Source organism: Macrobrachium rosenbergii, chromosome 33 (genome assembly GCF_040412425.1).
Source record: "Macrobrachium rosenbergii isolate ZJJX-2024 chromosome 33, ASM4041242v1, whole genome shotgun sequence".
In the NCBI taxonomy this organism is placed as follows: Eukaryota; Metazoa; Arthropoda; class Malacostraca; order Decapoda; family Palaemonidae; genus Macrobrachium; species Macrobrachium rosenbergii.
In genome coordinates this window covers 7,166,089-7,187,770 of record NC_089773.1, presented here as the reverse complement: position 1 = coordinate 7,187,770, position 21,682 = coordinate 7,166,089, and the positions used below count along the sequence as shown (strand labels likewise).

Genomic DNA, 21,682 nt, shown 5'->3' with positions numbered 1-21,682 from the left:
TCTTCACCTTTTTATTGTGGATTGCGCCCAAGATTAATGGAAGAAATTATTGTAGCTGAAAATTGACAAGTGTGTATAATGCCATTTAATTTTTTGAAATGTCGAATGACAAATGAATATTCTTATGAATTATTTTGTGAATATGTATGCTTCTCAGTTTTATCAGGAAGAAGAATTGACCTTAAACTTACTTTATTATGAGTGATAATGTAATTTATTATGGGTTCATTACAAGTGAGTACAAAGTGTGTGTAGACCTTACCAATTGGCACACAGCTACTAAACTGTAAAGATTCTGCATTTTGCATATGTACATTTGAAAAAATTATTTGATTATCCCTTATTTTAGAGTTCTGCATCATTAAGTTCAATATACAGTATTTTATTATCACAGCCTTTTCTTCCAGAAATTCTTTTGGATACAACAAACCGCACCATGAAATTGAAGAGTGTCGTGAGAAACAGCGACACGAGTGAAATATCTCCGGCAGTGCTTCCTGGCGGCCGCCTCATGAGTGCCTCGACCCTCGAAACTCACATCTGGATGGATCTAAACAGAGATCCAGATGGAATGATTAACTGGAATTCCACCGTCGTCCGATATGCTTCTTCCAGGGCCTCGGAATGGGTGTTACGCTCAGGTTTATACCACGAATCCTTCGGAAAGGTAAGAGAGATCATTTATTTCACTTATTTGATGGAAGTTGCTCATAGCAGAGAGTTGGTCTTCCTTGCTTTACAACATTCAGGAATTGTGTAGGCTCACTGTATGCAATATAGCAGAGGTTGCACTAGAATTTATACCAAGATCTTGAAAAGGCATCTTTAAAGACTACATCAACCACTATAGTTGTTGGGTAACCCTCAGAAGTCAAAGAGAGAGATTTTTTCACTGGTGGAGATCAAATTATCGTTCAAATGCTCATAAAACTTTAATGTCACATGTCCGAAGAACCTGGACAGATAAGTAGGAAGAAACACTGCAAAGGACCTTTAAGACCTACAGTGTCACATAGACTGGTATCCCCCCTATAGGGAAAGTTAGTCCCAAAAGATGACAGGTTTAGAATGTCAGTCCCTATCGTATCAAATATCTTTTGTGTTGAGGGGAATTCATTTTACTTTGAGTAAACTGAGTGAGAAAGAGATTACCGATTAGACATCTACAAAAATATCTTGGTTTAACTTTTTTTTATGGTTCCTGTAATCAAGGTACTGCGGCTGGGAGGTCAACTCACTGCTGAGCCAAGTTCTGCCCACATGCTGGTATTACTCGACATCTTCTCAGAGGAACGAGATGCACTGAAGTTTAATGTGGACATTTTCCAAGATCAAGGGAGCCATGTTGTTGTTGCAAATCTTACGGTAAGTATTACCTGATTACCTGATGTTGTCTCTTTCAATTAGTGCTCAAACACAGGAACTATATCCAAAAATCTATAGTTGCTTTGAGGTCCGGAACTATTACACCAGCCTATCTTTGGATTTTGTATCTGAAGGTAAGAATGTTTGCATTCAATAGCATTTTATCAAGTAATGATTTTTTGTGTGCTTTCTGTATAAATCTGTTAACTTCAATGAATCGGTTTTTTAAGATTTGTTAACTTTTTTAGTGGACTTTAGTAAGGAGAACTTATTCTGTAACAAAAACCAATTGAATTAGTTGATTTTCATATTATTTATAGAATTTGAATTCAGGATTTTGTGTAAAGTCATTTGATATTAGTTTTGTATGCTGAGTTCGTTACTTCAGACTTGAGACTTCTAAGCATTATTGCTAAATAATGTTTCTTTCATTTCATACCAGAAAGTTGTGGAATCTCAGCCAAGGCTTCTGGACCTTGTCATTTCATTCCTTCCATCACCTGATAGTGGTGAAGTAAGTATGGTGTTGATTGTCCCCACAAGTATTCGAGAGGACAGTCTTGAGAGTTACTCAGAGGGTATTTACACCGACACCCATTTCACGCTCACCTGCGGATTGGACTCGCCCCACAAATATACATCTGTGAGCTGTAGGGTGAGTACAGTACCTTGCATTACTCAGGATGGCATAAACGTTTTGAGTATGCAGTTAACACTTAAGCCTAAGGACATTTCCTCATAGCATTATTCTGGAAAACATGCTAGTACCCCCCTAATAATTGGGGTAAATATAATTTTCTTCTATGGAAAATGGTGGACACTGATATATAGTGAATAACTCCTGTAGTCCATGCTGATAAGAGACCTGTGTAGATAACATTTCGAAGTTAGGGCAACCACAGCATTTCCTCACAACCCACATGTTGAAAGTGTTTGCAGTATCCTTTTGATCCCAGCTACACCACTTTAATTTGTCCCTTTGGTCTATCCTCATTTAGCTGTCCAGCCTTTTTAATGTACCTAGCTCTAATTTCGAACTCTCATTTAATAACAAATCCTTTGGCTTATCAGCTTTTCTATAAATATGGCTTTAGGTCCACATAGGCCTGCTATTAGTTACTGCTCAGTTTAGACAAGTCTTCAAGTTATTTTTGTGATGAACCTCAGAATAATGGGTTGCTCTAAAGCTTATTTTCCTGTTTTGATGTTATATAAAATTGCCATTTGGGACATTTATAAAAAAACCACTGCAAGTTTTATAATGGTTTGTTTTTTTTAATTCATGTTTTTCTTGCAAGAAGCAATCAGATTGCTGCTAAAATTACTCTTGAATTTCTCTTACATCAGCTGACATCCCCGTCTGTAGACGAGAGAGTTTACGTAAGGTACCAGCTGATACGGGAGTCAGGCTGTGCCGGGCTCGGCACATCTCTGCGTTTGTTGAACCACAATTACAAACTGAACCAAAAGAGCTGCCACAACCCTAACAGCTTCCAGGCCAGCGTGTCAACGAAAAGTGAGTATTACTGCACTGTACTGGACTGCTGGTTGGTAATCGTATTCTGATTTACTGTGTGAGTAATAGAATTATTTTAGTGAAGCTATTCAAAGAGTTTTTTTCTGGAATTAACTTCAATGTCGTGTTTGATGTGATCTGCTTTCAAGCAGTGATATGTAGAGTAATATGACTAGAGCATTTAATGAACATAAATGGTAATTATTGGTACAGTATTATAGATTCATCTCTACATCAAGTTACTGGTGATTTAAAGAATTTGCTTTACACTATACCATTCTGAATACTACTCCCTAGAGGTCATTGCAGTAATATTATTAGAAGAGTATTGTGGTGCTGCTTTCTAAGACTGATTAATGAACATTTCAACAATAATTCATATACAGTATGTGCTGATTCTCCTACAGCTGAGAAAGTGAAAGAGAAGGAATTGGCCATAAGATTAGGTATATTAGATATGCAAAATGCAGAGCTGGACCTGGTCGATGCCGTCCACATGAAGTTCCAGCTTCACCCACCCTTCCTGTTGCATGCCATGGCTCATTCAAGAGGGAATATGTGGGACAGATGGGAAAATTTCAAGGTCAGTCCATTTGTCACCTTCAGTGTTACCCTTTCGTGTCAGCTGTTCCCATCACGGTTTAGACATGAAATGGGCTTTCTTCACTGTCATCTGCCTTGGACAATCCGGCTGAATGTGCACAAGATAGAAGATTGTAGAAAGAACTCATTACATAATAATTTAGTGTAGGGTTTATTTTTCGACTACTGAATGCTACAGATTTTAAACTCTAGGATAGTTTTGAATTAAAATCATGAAACATTATTTCAAGTTATTTTGAAGGTAAGTAAAAGTTGCCTCTACTGTATTACGTTTTATTCCAGATCTTGATCTTGACAGTCTCTTAAAATTTTTTTAGTAGATTTTGTTACTCAGGACACTAAAGGCACAGAAGCTTAGTTGTTACATGAAGGTGGTTTAAAAAAAGTGGCTGGCTTAATTATGTGCTTGTGCCTTTGTGGTTAACAGTTTTCCCTAAATAATTTTCTATTCAGCCTTAGCCAGCACATAGAAAAGACTTCACATGGCTGAGTAGCATTGCTGTGTGCTATAGTAAATAAAAATACTTTTAACTGTCTGTTGCAATTTACCATGCTTTTGCTTATAATTGTAGTGTTTACAAAATGTATATTTGTGTGCCCTCATGATTTTAATTTAGACAAAGACCCATAAATTACTGTCTTAAGTTCCAATATTCCTTGAAATTCCATTGGTAACATTCATATTGAACACAAAGTTCAAACAACTTAAGTTTAGTGTTGTTATGAAGCAGCATGTTGGGCCTATATGACATATTTTTTGATTCAGCTGACATGAAATCCTTTGGTCACAGTTGTAAAATGTAGGCTTCATTTTGTATTCTATTCTTTTAAATTGTAGGGTCTCCTAAAAATAATTTTTTACTTCTATCCCCTACAGAAAAATGTATTGATAGAACTTACCGAGCTGTTTGGAAATCTCAGATCTGTGGCACTTGCCTTTGTGTCAGATGTGAAGGAACTTAAGTCTTTGTCAAGAGTTTTAGCCCCTTCACCTGTCCACCTCCTGGCTAATTACACCCAGTCTCAAAGCCAGCAAATTTTGATAGAACTGGAGGGAGATGAGTTAATAAAGGAACTTTCTCACAATGCTCAAATATGTTTAGATGTCACAAGGTAAATATTTTGAAATCTAAATTTGTACTTTTCATAAATGGTTTCATGTCTGGTTAGTGAGCTGTGGTACAGTGTGACCTGACAATTTCCAGTTGTACAGAACTTTTCTGTTTCATTATTATTATTATTATTATTATTATTATTATTATTATTATTATTATTATTGCAACATTTTATTATTATCCGGTGGTTTAATTAGACTATCAAATTATTTTCTTAGATTCTCACAGGGTACATAGGTATAATTTGTTTTTATGAAGTCAATGAAAACAGGCTTAGGGAAAAGTTAAAAGAAGTGGGCCACCTAAGGAGGGAGAGACCGAAAGGACTGAATGAGAATTAGAAGGCAGAAAGTAGTGCAGCTGGGGGTTAAAGGAATGTTGTAAAAAAACCTGTTATGGCTGGGTTTGCATTTGCTAGTTTCTTGTTAATAGTTCTGATGTAATTAAAATGAAGTTGTATAACAGGAATAGTATTGACTGTGATTAATGAAACTGGTTTCGTTTCCAGCCTGGTAATAGAAGCCGGCGTTGCTTACCTGAATCGAAATTACGGCAAAATGATTGCCGACCTAGCGGCCAGGGCATCAGCGTGGACCCTAGAATCTGTTAAGTCCCTCGGAATGTTTATGCTAAATGCCATATCCACTGCGCAGGACGCTTTCACTTCGTCTGTGCGGTATATTTGCAGCGTACCGCAGAGGATGATAGAATACGGTTTGTAGATCCTAGATTAAATCTTATAATTATAATTCATTTATATTTCACGGCACTTTTAATAAAACTTTCCTTGGAGCTGGATAACATTACGTATATTTGTATTTTGTGAAGTAGTATTTGACTTTTACCTGTAAAACCCCTTTTTACTGATTCCTAGGTAATGTTATTATAACAAATAATGTGTTTGTTAGTGTCCTAATTCCAGTATTCTGATGTTTAAGCAGTCTCTTTCATTTTAAAATTTTGAATTTTCATTTACCTTTTTTAGTTTCTCCAAGATTAGCAGTTCATTTCTAATCAGGAAACTATGAAAACACATTACAGTACACTGTAAGTTGAAATGTATTATATGATTAGCACGCTTATAGATAAGAGTTTATATGTAATAGTGGTAATTAGGGTAGAAAATGCATTGAAATATTGTGTTATGTTTAATTCTCCAGCTTCCACTGTGCCTCTTCTTGCCGATGGCATCCAGTGGCTCATTCTCCGAGTAAACCTGATTCGTGAATCTTATGCATATGAAGTTACAATGGACGCATTATACAGTATGATTCAGCACATAAACCGGGTTAGTCGTTATCCTGCTTCTTTTAGTTTCTTCCATTATTTCAGCTGAAGAATCATTATATTTCTGTCCTAAAAACCCCTTATTATTTAAGATTAACTGTTCTGGTATTACACCAGCTGGTAATTCCAAATAATTTTGAATAGGTAACAATTATTAGAAATGATTTTGTGTTTCCCTGATGAGAATAATTTGCCTGTTGATTAGGAAAGACTTGTTAGTAACTGATGGAACCACATTCCTTTTATTTATTGCTGTTCTTGGAATGAAAGATGTTCTTAACCTGTCATTAAATATTTTGGTTGATGCTTCTACACCTAGACTAATAATATTTTGCTTTCATTTATTGTTAAGATAGAAATTGAGTGAACTGTCTTACATAGCAGTACACTTTGACAGAATGATGTCACACTGATGAATCATTGGTAATATATTATGAATATATTTATATTTCAGGGCATGTCAGTATTATATCCCAACAGCGAAGATCTATTCAGTGGGGAATACGTTACCGAAGCATGGAATGTGTGGGTAAGTTCATGGGAAAAGATGTAAGATAATTAAACCTGTTTGTTTTTGTGAATATTATATGTTTAGAGTAGGCTTGATATGTTCTGATTTTGCACAATCAAAGTTTTGTTTTTGAGATTGGAAATTTATAAATTATCAGCCTCGCAGGTGGGTGCTGCTTATAGTAGGCCTTTTGCAGTGCTTTTGCTCAACTCAAGTATATAGTACTTAGACTAGTGTTGACAATATTTTTAAAATGACAGTTGTAATTTCAATGGGACTCTTGGCCTCGTCCATTGACAAAAAGGGACTCTGACATCACAGACGAGGTTTGAAACTTCCCAACCTTCCCTAGATGTACGTTATTGCATGTGAAAATCAGCCGACAATGATAGTGAGGGTTTGCCATACTAAAATTAACCTCCATTGATTTTTCACTTAAAACTTAGGAAAATGTTCTGCATTTCTGTTATTGGACTTTGTGCTGCTTGTACGCTACATTTGATGAATTCTGTAGGGTTATCTGTGCCTCAATTTATTCTTCAGAAATGATTGGTTTTGAGGAGGTGAATATTCACCATCAAGATACATTAATGGTTTATAAGTTAAAAAAAAATAGCATGTATTCAGCCAAACCACTTCCTCATGAAGGCCTGTAACTTTAGTGCAAGGAAAACGAATGGTTTTCTTGCTTTAATAATATAATTTGTTTTGGAAATGTAGACTGCCAAACTAAATTTCACTGTCATGGTAATTTTGATTCTGTACATTCTAACAGGTACCCTTACCAGAATGCAGTCATTCTCTGCTTGATGTTTGGAACCTCTTGACTGGTACAGCAAGAACAGCCAAGCATAGAGTATCTTTGCCAACCGCCATCCTTCGATGGTGGCATTTGTTGACACATCCTTTGGCATTTTTCAATTTCTTCTTTCCTCCTTTCCAAGGTTGGTCTTGAGATGTGTTATTTAGAAATTTTAATGCTTGCTCTTGGAGTTACTTTGTTCTATTCATGATCACAGTATGGATGTGCATTTCACTTCTTTTGAAAAAGTTGCAGTACTAATGAGTTGACTTGGTACTCATTAGATGATGATTTTAATTAGCAGAATGTATATCTTAGCTTTTTCTAACTACGTACAGGAAAGTAACTGGAAAGCCTAGTGTTTACTTAAGTTACTATAGACAATTATATGTCTAGGAAACTTGTATACAGTGCTCCTTTCACACTAGCATGCTAACCCTTTCTAATATTTTACAAGAACTGGTTAAAAATGCCAGTTGATTTGTATGTGTACTTCCATTCGTTAGTAATTTTTTTGGGTAAAGACAAGGACATTTATTACTATGTCCATCTATATCATGAGGTTCTGAGATAGGAAGTAACAAACTTTCTGCTTTTGAAAAAGCATTTCAACCGGGTACCTATATCAGAATCAGGAGGTTGTAAGAAGAGGAGGATTGACGCTCATAATGCTGGGGAAGAAATAGATGTCTTCTATAGAAAGAATATAAGAAAAAGATAAAACATTATTGAACGCCTGGAAAAAGAGAGGCTACATGCTCGTTCTTATAAGGTGGTTCTTCTTACATGACCTTGATACACTGGCAGAATGATTTATAGTGCTGATTAGATTAAATGTGTTGATTTAATTCTTATGATGAGCAAGGTTGTGCATTTTTGCAAAAGTTGAAGGATATGGTTAGATGTCTGAATGAGTTTGAATTTTGTTAGTTTGGTACAGTTGATTTATGGTTGAACCAGATCATTGTACTTCACAGAATTAGAAAAAGGCTGAAAAAAAATAATGTAGGCAGCATTTGGTTTAAGACTTTAAGAAAACAGACAGAAATAAAACAAATGTACTGCGACAGCAGGACAGACAATGGTTCCATCATTGTATTAGTCTGTTAAAAAATATTTTCCAGTTTCAGTTTACTGTTATAGATAGTTATTCCCAACAAAACCTTTCAGTTTAAGCTTGTATGATTTCCCTTGCTAGCATAGGTGGTGTATAATATATTTTTAAGGTATCTTTTCTAATGTTTTTATCTTTTTGTGTATTTAATTGAAGTCTCTTCATTTCATTGAAATTATATATTTCTCTGGTGCTACTTCACAGCACATGGTGCGGTCATTGGCGAGTCGAACTTCATAAGCCTGGATGGCCGAACATTTGCTCTTAACACGTCGTGTAGCCACATCCTTCTTACTGACGCAAGAGATAAACTTTTCACACTCGTGTCAGATTTGCAAGGGTCGCCAGGACTGCGAAGTTACACTCTTCTTCTTGGAGGAAAGGTGGTTAAAGTTCAGCCAGATTACCAGGTGAGTTAAAATGTTGTTCTTGACAAAGGGTATAATATGCCTTGTCTCTGAAAAAATAGAGATGTACTTGTTTAGTTGAAGGAAATTTTTACAGATTTATCTTGTGTATTTTCAGAGCACTGGGAAATTTCATAATGTTGATAACCATTTGTTCCATTGTAATTAAATCATAAAGAGAATTTTATTGTTCATTGACTTTGTTAAATTTTGTATAGATTTAGTTCATTTTTACTGTTGTCTAGATTTTCTGACCACTGTCTTTATTGTAATAAAATGTTACTTAACTTTTTTCTTTGAAGAAAAGTTGGAATTGTTTCCAAGAAAGACTTGACTCCACTTTAGTCCTCCTGCTTATTCTGAATGAAACCCTACTATCTCTCTTGTCTCTTTCATGATAGTAAACATTGTAGCTAGTTTTATGTAAGTCAGGCTGTTACTGTACTTGATTGCTTAACCGTAAAATCCTTATACAGTAACATTACTGTATTTACAGGAGGTTAATGTAATACAGTCATTTTCAGGTCATGCACTCATACATGCAGTGGTTTGCCAAAGTAAATGTGTGAAGTGATGATGTATCTTGATAAGGAATTATGCAGATATATTCTAAACTGCCAGGTGGGACCACGAGACCTGAGAAACTTGGAAATTGCTGATGGCTAAGCTGCCAAAATCAGGAATAGACTCCATGGTTGTATCAGTAAAGTTTTGGTTGTAATTTGAAAACCTTAAAACTCTAAAGGTTTACTGCTTTCCATATGAATAATTCCCCTTTTGTCTTCTGCATAGGTAACTATAGATGGGAATTCTATCTCTCTTCCATACACAAGTGAGAGAATAGTCATTACCAGGGACCTGCAACATTTAACCGTAGCAACATTTGATAAGTTGAAGAGGAGTTTGATGTCATTAATTTGTTGGACAACCCATCGTTCGTGCATCATCACAGTGAGTGGATGGCTTCATGCTGACACTCGGGGGTTGTTGGGTCACTTGAATTTAGACCCAGCAGATGATCTCATGAGACCAAGTGGTCAGGTGAGTGTCAGAAAACTTTTAAGGCATTGCTTGCATTTTAGTACTTACATTTGATCTGCAATATGATTGCATCTGTATGAGTATCTGAGAATTGTATGTAACATCAGAGATTGCCGATAAAGCGTCAAATGATGGATGGCGCCTTTTGTTTCAGATTGCACTGAGTGGGGAAGTTTTCAGCCACAGCTGGCAGGTTGGATCCTTCTGTGCGTCAGAGAGGACGAAGATGGAAATTCCGTCTAGTGCCAGAGCGATTCATTTGTGCAAGAAGTTTCTCCTGGATATTTCTTCACCTACTTTGTGAGTCATCTTATTCCTTATCTCAAAAATTAAATCATTGGTCTGGTTAATTAATGATACTGGTAATGTTAAGCAAGTCAATGGTATCAGCAAAATACTTCATGTATTTGTTTTTGTTGTTCTACAAGCCAGTAACAATTAATTTTTAGATACTTGTTAAAAAGTTCCATTTGGTTTACTGAAATATGGTATAACTAATGTTGACATAGTTTTGCCTCTTGTTTTACTACAGTTTGTATTTGACTTTTGCAGTTGCTCAACACAAGTACAGTTATTATATAGCAATCTTTTCTTAACATTTTTACAGCCCTTGCCATGGCACTGTTGATATTAAGCCATACTATGAAACCTGCATCCGATACCTGGCCTCTTTTGAAGAAGAAAACATTAATAACTCTGGCAGCGTGCAAGCAAGATCAGTAGCTCCTGGAGTGAACAGTAGCGAAACAACTGGTGTTCACACAGACTGGAGTAGTCCCAGCTCAACAGATAACAGCAGCGTAGAAGAAACGAGTACTTTTGTTGAGAGCCCTGTGGACAATTACTCGCATGTTAGTGTAGAGATTAGCATTAAAGATTTGATATTTCCATTTACTTATGTTAAAGAGGACATCATAGATGCAACTAGTGAAGACCTGACAGCTATTTGTAATGTCATGTCTGCGTATGTCACAAATTGTAAAGAGGAGGCGATGGACTTATCACTGCCCCCTATCTGTGGTAAGTAGAATGTGTGTGTGTGTGTGTGTGTGTGTGTGTGTGTGTGTGTGTGTGTGTGTGTGTGTGTGTGTGTGTGTGTGTGTGTGTGTGTGTGTGTGTGTGTGTGTGTGTTTGCTGTGAAAAAAGTGTTCCAATTGCACTCAGACTTCAGTAATTGTGTATGGACAGAGTATTTAAATAAGTTACCCCTTGTCTTGACTCTTCAACTTCATGGGAGCACAAAGTTGTGTCCCTAATATAGAAGTTAATTTATGGAACCAACAGTTCAAGAAGACTAAGGCTCCTCTACATTTATGTAGTTGTGTCCTTAATACTATAGAAATTAATTATGGAATCAAAAGTTCAAGAGGCCTAAGGCTCTTCTGTGCATATGTTTGTGCTAAAATCATTCTGGATGTCTTCTTAGTAAGCTAGCTTTTCCACCTTTACTTATAATTATTTGTCTCTTAATGCTCAAATTTATAAAAATAAATCATCATTTCTTGGAATGGCTGTGTCACAGTAGGATATCTGGTGTCTATCATATGCTGTTGACAGTTGGGGCACCAAGTAGCCAGTGTTTTTCAAAGTATGGTAATGAAATTGGAGTACACTTAACATTTAGGTGCTTACACTTGAATGCCAACTCTTGTGACCAATATAAGAACTTTGTGCAAAGCTTAGCAGCAGGACACAATAAGAGGAAAGTTTATGCAAATGACATTAATAGAATAATTTGAGACATTTCATTAATTTACAGCCCTCTGTACTGGTACTTAAGTGTCCCTTGCTTGGTAATACAGTATCTCTGACTAAACAAGCATTGTACTTAATTGTGGCACAGACATTAGTTTTATCTTTGACAATGATTGCAAGAAATCCTTAATAACATAAGTATCAGTGTAATCATTGCAAAAAATCTTTAATAACATAAGTATCTATGTATTCTTGTCATTATATTAGGAATATGTTAGTACATTAGGAGTATATTACTATCACTCCATTTTGTTAATCACTTGCCTTTAATTTTCCACAGGTCTAACGAGCAAGCTTACTTATAGTGAACCAGTATTGCCTGATCAAAAGCAGGTCGATATCGTAATGCTAGTTGATGAAAGTACCTGTGACAGTTTCATGTACGAGAATCTCATCCGTCCTCTCCCTGGCGTTTTGCAGAGAATAGCTGAAGCAAAAAATATCACGTGAGTTTTAAATCCTTATGTTTCTGAAGGTACTGTATCTGCATTCTGCCTAAACTGTATTGTAATTTTTTGGGCACAAACTGTGGATCATAATGACTGGCTAAACTGTTTTGTAATTTTTGTTTATTAATGACTCCATAGCTATCTTTTTCCTTATTCCTAATTCAGTGATGTCAAGATGGCAGCCATTGGTTACGGTGTGGGCGGTGGAGATATAATTTATCATATACCAGGGTCCTCTCTCTTGGCATCACCGTCCTTGATAAAGCTCTCTCAGCCACACAACAGCGAACGATCACGCGGATCTCTGAGACAGAGCCTAAGAGCCGTCAGCAACTTTCCTTTCCGTCCAGGCTCTGTGCGCATTGCGCTTGCCATTCGTTGCAGTAACCAGGATATACCACATGTAAGTTTTTTATATATACTCATTAACAGAAGATATTATACAATCTTATCCAGCTTTTGATAAAGTTTTTTAATTTTTCACCAAATTATCAAGAAAATGGCATATCCTTTAGGTGGAGTTCAGTACTAAATTTGATTTAACAAGGAGTCCTGTTTTGAAGGTAACGCTACATTTCTGTATTATTTTTCTTAAGGAAGCTCTAGGTAACATGTTACATAGACTAAATGAACTTTACAGCCTTAAGTTGAGAAATTATAATATACTTAAGGTCATTTTTGAATTGTAGAAAGTTTCTTTTACATATCAGAACGTAAGAGCAAGTACATTTAGCCGTGTTTTACTTAGTAATATACAGCTTGGGAAAAACTGTACGACTGCACATACCACTATTCTCTCTACCATTTATTGTGGTACCTTTAGTCTTTTTATAAATGCTTGGTCAGGCAGTATACAGTTGTGATCTTACAGTCACTTGGATGTTAATAGAAAAAAAAATAAAGCTGCAGTTCAGGAATCACAGAATGTCTGAATCTATATTTTTTCCATTTCAGTTCACAGAAACATTACCAAAGGAGATGGTTCGCAGACGCTTAGTACTGTTCACCCTCACTCCAGAGTTGCTCATTTTTAATCCAAGCCGTCCAAAAGCTGTCAGGAATACTGTTGGTGTGTAGCATCATTTTTGTTCACTTTTGAAATTTTACATGCATTTAGCTCTAAAATGGAAATGCCTTTTGAAATCAGTAGATTCTGAAGTGTGTACCTGCTAGATCATTGACCACATTCTTGACATTTTACAGGTATAGATAGATGGCGAGTCTATAGCCTCAGGCACGACAAGCAAAAGTCTGTTGATTCTTGGGGAGTTAGAAGACCAAGTTCCAATATTGCACAGTTAGCTACAAAGGTAAGGTGATCTTAACTTGAATTTGTCTCTTCTAACATCACAAGAGCTAGGTCACTCATGCAAAAATAAACTTCAATTTTTGAAATGCTTTTTCAGAAACAAATTTGTAACTACAGTAAGCATTTTGGACCAGATTCATGCTCTTTTAGGTAAATTTACAGCACTGTGTACTTGAGAAAATATTGCATGGAACAGTGTGCCCTAACTAGGTAACAACATGTTCAGCAGCTATATTCCCAATTCAAATAAAGTAGCAGTATATTATTAAAGAGAACTGCATAAGTTCTCAGCTAGATGCACACCAGTAACAATATAATTTAGGGTTTGAATTCTATTTTCAACAACGGGAGACTATTTTCAGCACTTGGTCTGTAGTTTCCATGGGTAGGAAAGACAAGTATGAGGGGGTTAGCTTCAAGTATGAGGGGGTTAGGAAGCTAAACTATTGAAATGCAATTGAATTTAGTTGCAGTTCCATATATATTTAGAATCCTATTATAAACAGCCATCTAATAATAGAGGAAATGATGCTAATCAATAATGCTTGGCCAGGTGGATGATCCCGGTGATCAACTGTACTGTCTTGGTTGAAGCCAATTCAAGCATTTATCTATTGTCAACAGTACTACACTTTCTAGCTTGATGTGGGAATTGATGAGCTGCTGCTTCTTGCCAATTCTAAGCATTACCAATGTCAGTAGTGACCATGCAGTACATCTGCAGATCCTGTACTGCTGACATTTTTAAGAAGCCTGCCATGTGGCTGTTGGTAGTGTCTTGCCACAGCGCCAGCACTCTCTTAGGGCTGCTATTGGTATCTTGCCATTGAACTCTACCTCCTGGACTGCTGTTACAGAGGGGGATGGCCTGGCAGATGCTGGATTTCCCTACTGGTTCTGAGGCTGCAGGCACTATGTTCAGTGCTACCTTTTTAGCTGGCACTGTTCTTCCATTCCATGGTCCCAGAGTGCTGGCACTGCATTCATTGTTGCTCATTCAAGTTTCTGGTCAGCATCAGAAAGTCTTGACAAGAAGTAAAACAGGTAGATGATCCAGACGGGTTTCTGGGCCAGCTGGTCACAGTGTTGGCTGCTGCTGCTGCTGCTGCTACTTCGGGGGTGGTTGACTGTGGTGTTGACCACCAATGCTGCGTCTGGGCTGGCTGGCTGTGATGTTGACTGACAATGCTGCTTCTTCTGGGCTGGCTGGCCACATTGTTAGCCGCTGCTACTTCTGAGCTCACTAGCTGTGGATGTTGGCTACTGCTGCTGAGCTCACTGGCTGTGGATGTTGGCTACTGCTGCTGAGCTCACTGGCTGTGGATGTTGGCCACTTTTGCTGGCATTATTGCTCAGCGTTATTTTTAATTTTTATTGGGTAGCACTGAGGTCCTGCCGTCACCGGTACTGGACACGGCTTCCTAGGCTAGCTGCTTCTGGCTCTGTTGGAAATTCATGGATGCTTCTTTTGGGTCTCCTACACTGGATGCTGCCTCTAGGCCTGTTGGCACTACCTGCATGCATGCTTCTTTTGGGTCTCCAGTGCTGGCACTGGATGCTTCTGGGCCTGTTGGCACTACATGCCTGCTTCTTTTGGGCCTCCTATGCTGGCACTGCATACATATACTTCTTGGCCTCATGTGCTGACACTGGATGCTTCTGCACCTTTCCCGACTTTTATCAGGGGGCTGAAGTTCCTCTTGCAACCTTTATTTGACTGTTTGAATAATTATTGCTGCTGCACATATCTCCTTTGCTTGTTGGGAGGGCATTCAGGTCTGATGTTGCCTTTGTTTGCTGGTTGATGGATCTTTGATATATACTTCTCTAACTTGTTTGTTCTTGGAGAGGTGGCAATTGTTCACACTGCTCATCTGGTGTTTTTTGAGGACTCTTGCTGTAGATGAACATTAGTTATGGCAGGTTCTTTAAAGATTTTCCTGTTGACCTTCTCAACACCGTTTCTCTGAATCTCAGGGCTACTGTAGATTAGTACCACACTTACTCTCTCATTGGCACTGTATTTCCTTGCCAATTCTCAGAGGGCTTCACAGCCAGTGCTTGAGTTTCAGGCCTTTCTTGTAGGTACAATTATGCGATTCTGAAAAAAAAAAAAATATAAATAGAATTTTGACAATGAGAAGCTATTTTATGAATATATCTACACTTTTGTAGAAGTGGTGTACAGACTACGGTAGTGTTTAGGTGTTATTTAATGTAGTCAGTAGGGTGCAAATAATCTTGGTATTAAAATTATATTTACAACTGTTAATACATTTAACTTTTGCAGGTAGATTTTGTGACTTTAGTGATTGCTGCACCAAAACATAAGTATAAGGAGAGTATGCAGATTATCAAATTTGAATTTATAGATATTCTTTTCAGTATTATTTTCTTCCTCTTCATTACAGAGTGGAGGAGGCGTCTTTACGGTGACACCCATCCGTGAAGAGCCAAGGGCCAAGTACTACATGAAGCTATTTAAAAAGGTTCTGAGTCGAGCAATAATGAAAACTGTGAATACTGTATATAACAAAGCTGCCAAAATACAATAAAAAATAATTGAAATTTCTTAAAAAACCACACCAGAGGCTTCACTTTTAAATATGTATGGTAAATGATTGCGAGTGGGTGTTTTTCAGGAAACCTAAAGTTTTGTTAAAAGGGTCTGTGTACATTGGAAAACTATTCTGATTTATATAATGCTGGGTAGCTTAAAGTTTAACTGTTTCTTCTGAAGCCAAAAGCTTTCTGTGATTTGCGATTGTGTTTATTGCAATAAGGTGCTTCTCCACATTACCACAGAGAAATTACATTAATATTCCTTATTTACAAACATGTATAAAGTTTGGTATCCCTGAAAAAGCCATATTTGTGTAAGTACAGTATATTACATCACATGATTGAAAATGTTATAAGTAAAGTATAATATTACAACACATGATTGAAAACATACAAATTTAATAAAAACTTGTGTTAATGGACAATTTACGAGAAAAGGAGGCTCAGTCGTTAATTAAAGGATTAATCTTTAGTTGTAAAACTAGGTATGACTGCATTTTTCTATGTAACGAGTTATATTATGAACACTGAACGTTCAGAACTATAAGACTTGAATGTTTCGAACATCTCCATTGCATTCCTTTGTCACTCTTCAGTAGTAATACATAATCTAATTTGTCATTTTGAAAGAGAAAAATAGTATTTATTTCTTCATGTAATTAGTCAACCAGCTCAAATGTGTATGTACGTCCACTTGTAAGTTTAGAAAAAGTACTGCAAGTTTTTGTCTTCATGTATTAAGGATGATTATACTGCTGTGGTTACATCTACTTAAAAAGTTTCTCATGTAATTTTACTGTACTCTCTGTACATCTTCACATGAAACATAACTTATTATCTGTGTGTTGTATTGTGTTGAAGTTGATTATTCTCAAAACCAAAAGCCAACTGTATGTGTATTTATTGTTTAATAAAGACTATATTTGCATATAATTTGAGCATTTCTTCCCTCTGATTTAAATGCTTAGCACAAAGTTTGAAGTCTGTTGAACTGAATTACTGTATTTGCACTATACAAAGTTGTGCATGAATACAATTACTAAATACAAGAGAGTACCTTAGAATGCCCACCCTTTGCAACACTACTGCAACCATTTTTGGCTATTTTGTAATGCTCTTTTTGCATTGGTATGCATAGTTGTAGTTAATCCATGAATCACAAAACCCATGCTGTCTACTGAACTGGTGAAGAACAGCCTTGTCGTCTCGAGAGAGATAACAGCCGGAACTTAAGTACTGGACTTACTCCAGGAGGGTTGCTTTTTGGTAGAGCATGGCCATACTTAGTCTGCTGTTATAATAAAAATGGCTAGTCACGAGATATAATTTGATGGAAGGAAAGTGAACGAACATTAAACCGGTTAAAGGAAAGAATTTGTTACCCATGGGATTTTTGACAAGCCGTAGCTTTTAAACCGATTGTCCTAAGCTCATGGTACGAATGTTGTTATCCCTGGTTTGCAATACTTGAAATGAGTAACATTTAAATGTTAGTCAACCCAACAAGTATGAAACCAATGCTGTGTACCACAAGAAAAGATGAAAAGAGAAAGAAGAGATTTTATTTTTAAATCCGGTAAAGAGGTATGCATGGTGTATGGCACTGTGTCTATATTATACCCTTAAATATTCCCAAAAGAGAAGAAATGGATTTTTAAAGCTTATTACTCAGTTGTTTTCCAGACAATTCTGATTTAAATTTGATAATGAAGTAGAATTAAAGTGTTATAAATGTTAAGAATAGACAATAAAAGATTATTTCCTTACCTACAAGTACAGCAGAAATCTGAGCATGGCTTCTGTACCACCTTCTTGCACATCAAATCATTAAACTGTTTTCCAAATAAAAGTCTGAGAGCCTTGAGGAACTCATTTGGGTCCAGGTAAGGCCCCTTGAGATTTAAACCTCTGAAAAATGAAATACACATTAAAATAATATTCTAATATATTTAATTTTTTGCCAGCAAGGACTGTTGACTAAATCACAAAAGGAAAAACTTCCAGCATAACATGCTTCTAATTCATATCTCCTGCGTCGTCTACAGTAGGCCTACGTACCTTGACCACCCCTACAACTCTCTCACTGTGCATAGACAAATTTATGAATAAATTACGAAAATTGGTTGATGTGCTTTCATACATTTCAGATTTTGCTGAACCAAGTAAATGGTTTTTGCACTAGTTTTAAAAAATTATATGCAAGTAAAATCATTAACCATATTTTCTTAAATCATTAACCATATTTTCTTAAAAGTTCAAAACATGTATGGCACTAAACGTAATAGTTATTAAAACGTCTTATACTGATTAGACACCTTTTTAGACTTGAAGCACCCTTAAGAATGCTTGTATTTCACATAATAATCGAATAAAAATTTTCGAATTTCGTAATGTCGTAACAGATAAAAAAATTGGATGGAGGGGTAAGTGAACAATCATTGAACACTTTAACGGAAAGAATTTCGCTCTTCACAAGTCTTTGAACTACGCGAAAGTCAGTCACTGAACTGCAAGAATGCAGATCATTCTTAACTTTTAAATAATTAATAAGAGTCCTAACTTTTAATACAAATGTTGTGGTAACCGGTTTTATATGCTCAACACAATATTCACCTGTGAAACCAACACTAGTACATAAGAAGACCGGGTTAAAAGAAGTACAGTACATACTGTAGGTTTACGTTAAATTAGGCAGTAAATATGTTGTATGGTCTTAATGTACATTGTACATTTCAATACTCCCAGATGAGGGGAAAGAATGGACTTTTTCCATCAGGCTAGATGTGTTATTAAAGAACCTAAAATATTTTAATTAAATTTCTTGCAAAAGTAGGAACTGAAATGTTATACAATTTCAAGAGAATGACAACTGTTGTCAATAAAAACAATGCAAAGTAATTAACTTAACTCCAAGCACAGCAGAAGTCTGAGTATGGTCTCTGTTCCATCATCTTGCATGTCAAATTACCCTCCTTTTTACTGAATTGGCGTCAGTAAATAACCTTGAGGAACTCTTTATGTCCAGATATTTCCCCATGTGAAAAAAAGCTCACTTGGAAGAAAAGGCCACTCAGTTTTTGGAAATGAAATCTGCCATGTTTTATATGCTACAGTTATATAATAATATACGATATATATAAAAATAAATGTTGAAAGGTTATGATCCAATTAAATTATTTCTGACAAAAATGGCACCTTAGCTATGATGAAAAAGGGCAGGGGCTCATGCGCCCCAAGCCCACCCCGCCCCTCCTTTGCGCACGCCCCTGAGTTTTATCACCAAATCAAGTTGCCATACAGACTATCAGCAGTCCGCTCCAAATGTTTTATAACAGAAACAGATCAGCTCATTGTATCTATCATGTATGCTGTAGTTATCGTAAGGTTATAATTCAAATGCAATATTCACTTTTTTTATAATTATATATAACACCTAAAATCGACCTCAGAAAGTGGTTTCCATCAATCCCAATCTTCCACATCACAGACGTAACATATTTTTGGTTTCAATTCTCCAATCATTTTTGCGTCGGCGCCCTCTGCACTGCTACATGAACCGGTCGCAGCCTCTTCTCTGACATCAGCAAAATTTATAACTACACTACCCTCTTAAGTGGACTTCGTATCGATAATTGGAATATCCTTAAAGGCATTAACATCAACTTTCCTCGGATCTTTCCTAGATAGTGACCCGCAACAAAGTTCAGGGGTCGTTACCTAGGTCTAATATTCCTTGGGGTCATTATCTTTATGATATTTACAGTCTTTTATGTTTTATTTCCCTGAAGCTTCTGTAATATTCATCACTAAAAACGTTTTTCCTTGACCATATCTGCCTAAGTCTTCGTCTCTATAGCAGGAGCTGTCGTGTTCTTCATTTCAGCTTTTATTTTCAACTCCATGATATTCTCAATCTCTGAGTCAATGACTCGAGGAAAGTACTATTGAGTCATCATGTGACTCCCTCACTCACGCTCTGAGCTGAGCAGTGTACTCATTCCCTCAGCAATCAAGGCGTCTCGCCTCTGACAATGCATCAGCCGAGTTTCACATCCACCAGTTACTTCCGAATTGACTGAAAACCATTAATAAAACATGGGTAGAGCCATGTCAGATTCTATGTTATCTTAACCAACCCTACGCCTTTCCTTTATCAGATCGGAAACGAGGATATATAAGTCATTGTTTCCATTTTATAAGATATTTTTTTATCATCGGCAATCGTATTTTCTACCAATTGGTTTTTCCACGAGCAACATAACCAAGTTCAGCTAAAGAAAAAAATATTCAGTTGTCTCAATACATTTTAAAACAAATTTAAAGATTTTCTTAGTGCCATACTGACAACTGCACAATAAATACATATTTTTTTAAAGATATTTTCTAAATATTCTTTACATCTCCATTAATTTCTCAAAACCATACAAAGCAGCACTTAAAACGACAAATTATCAACCCCAAAAAACACTTGGAGCAATTTTTAGAACTTGGAGGGAGCGATAGGGAAAGAACCACGTGATTTCGCGGGCATTATACCTCTTCATACCCACCCACAACATAGCCTACTACCTTGTGCCCAAAATCAAGGAGCCAGAAAATGGAAAATTACAAAGAGCTACTTACCGATCGCAGAATCCTGTAGAAAAATAATCCTTCGCTGACGAATTATCCAAGTAAATGTATCAGTCCTTTGTAGGATTGGCAGATATCCTAAGAGCAAACACGCACCACAGACTTCCAAACAAACACACTACAGAACTTCAAATCACCAACAAACACTCACCGCAGTATTTCAAAACTGCAAACAAAAATACCCCACAGAACATCAAAACACCTACAAAAACCGCACCGCAGTACTTCAATACAACAAACACCCCCACAGAACTTCAAAACACAAACAAAAGACGCATCGCAGTACTATAAAACACAAACAAAACCACCCCCAGGATTTCAAGCACAACTATACGCCACAGAATTTCAAGGAAGACTGACTGACATCCGACGACGATCGCGTGGAAATGAAGTTACGCAGTTACTGCTGTACCGAACTTTCCGAAGTAACGAGGAAATTACCTTTTCTGACAATTACGTAGTTACGGAAAGCTGTCTATTTGCAGAAATGCAGTTAACAAGTCCCTGTATCATAAAAACAGATGGTTCTTTGAACTGGATCAATTTTTTGCAATAATTTTCCTCTTCAGTGCCGCAGTGCGCAATTTACGGTAATTACTGACACGCCAATCGACTGGAATTGAAAAAATTGAAGGAATGGAGAATAAAACTCGTTTACCATCGATGTATTAATACAATTCCTTCGTCTATTCATGTATACCATATCAATTTAAGTTGCAGGAAGTAACCATAGACTTGAGTTACAATGCTGTTACTGGCCATAATTATTTAATCAACGTGGAACAACAACTTTCAAGGTGTTAAGTGAATTCATCAATTTAGCTTTCATAGCTTTTTATACAAAACAACTAAAATTGTTTCTCATGTAAACATGTTGTTTATACATGCGGGATCCATTGGGTTCCTTAATAACACTGGCGTCGCAGTGGTTATGGTAATTTAAGTGACGTTTTTTAGTTTTTAGTTTTCGTGCCGGCTTTATCTGTCAGTCCGCACTTTTTCTGTCCGCCCTCAGACCTTAAAAACTACCGAGGTTAGAGGGCTGCAAATTGGTATGTTGATCATCCACCCTCCAATCATCAAACATACCAAATTGCAGCCCTCTAGCCTCAGTAGTTTTAATTTTATTTAAAGTTAAAGTTAGCCAAAATCATGCTTCTGGCAACGGTATAGGACAAGCCACCACCGGACCGTGGTTAAAGTTTCATGGGCAG

General features: G+C 36.6%; 1 protein-coding gene and 1 long non-coding RNA gene across 2 annotated transcripts in view; one reads left to right on the top strand and one right to left on the bottom strand.

Annotated features, from left to right (window-relative positions):
- LOC136855877 (apolipophorins-like) overlaps window positions 1–16,769 on the top strand; it is a 62,406-nt gene extending 45,637 nt beyond the window's left edge. The window contains 19 exon segments of the mRNA XM_067133286.1: window positions 408–667; window positions 1,213–1,365; window positions 1,808–2,020; window positions 2,713–2,881; window positions 3,289–3,464; window positions 4,362–4,597; window positions 5,108–5,313; window positions 5,760–5,887; window positions 6,341–6,415; window positions 7,173–7,341; window positions 8,518–8,723; window positions 9,513–9,761; window positions 9,916–10,061; window positions 10,369–10,781; window positions 11,797–11,962; window positions 12,131–12,368; window positions 12,920–13,034; window positions 13,169–13,275; window positions 15,686–16,769. Of these exon segments, the coding sequence (XP_066989387.1) occupies window positions 408–667; window positions 1,213–1,365; window positions 1,808–2,020; window positions 2,713–2,881; window positions 3,289–3,464; window positions 4,362–4,597; window positions 5,108–5,313; window positions 5,760–5,887; window positions 6,341–6,415; window positions 7,173–7,341; window positions 8,518–8,723; window positions 9,513–9,761; window positions 9,916–10,061; window positions 10,369–10,781; window positions 11,797–11,962; window positions 12,131–12,368; window positions 12,920–13,034; window positions 13,169–13,275; window positions 15,686–15,829 (3,569 nt within the window). The 3' untranslated portion in view covers window positions 15,830–16,769.
- On the bottom strand, window positions 13,737–20,829 carry LOC136855879 (uncharacterized). The gene is made up of 3 exons (XR_010858161.1): window positions 20,460–20,829; window positions 17,604–17,744; window positions 13,737–15,375 (listed from the first exon to the last, which is right to left on the bottom strand). It is a non-coding gene; the product is annotated as an uncharacterized lncRNA (long non-coding RNA).
- Window positions 20,830–21,682: the final 853 nt, after the last annotated feature.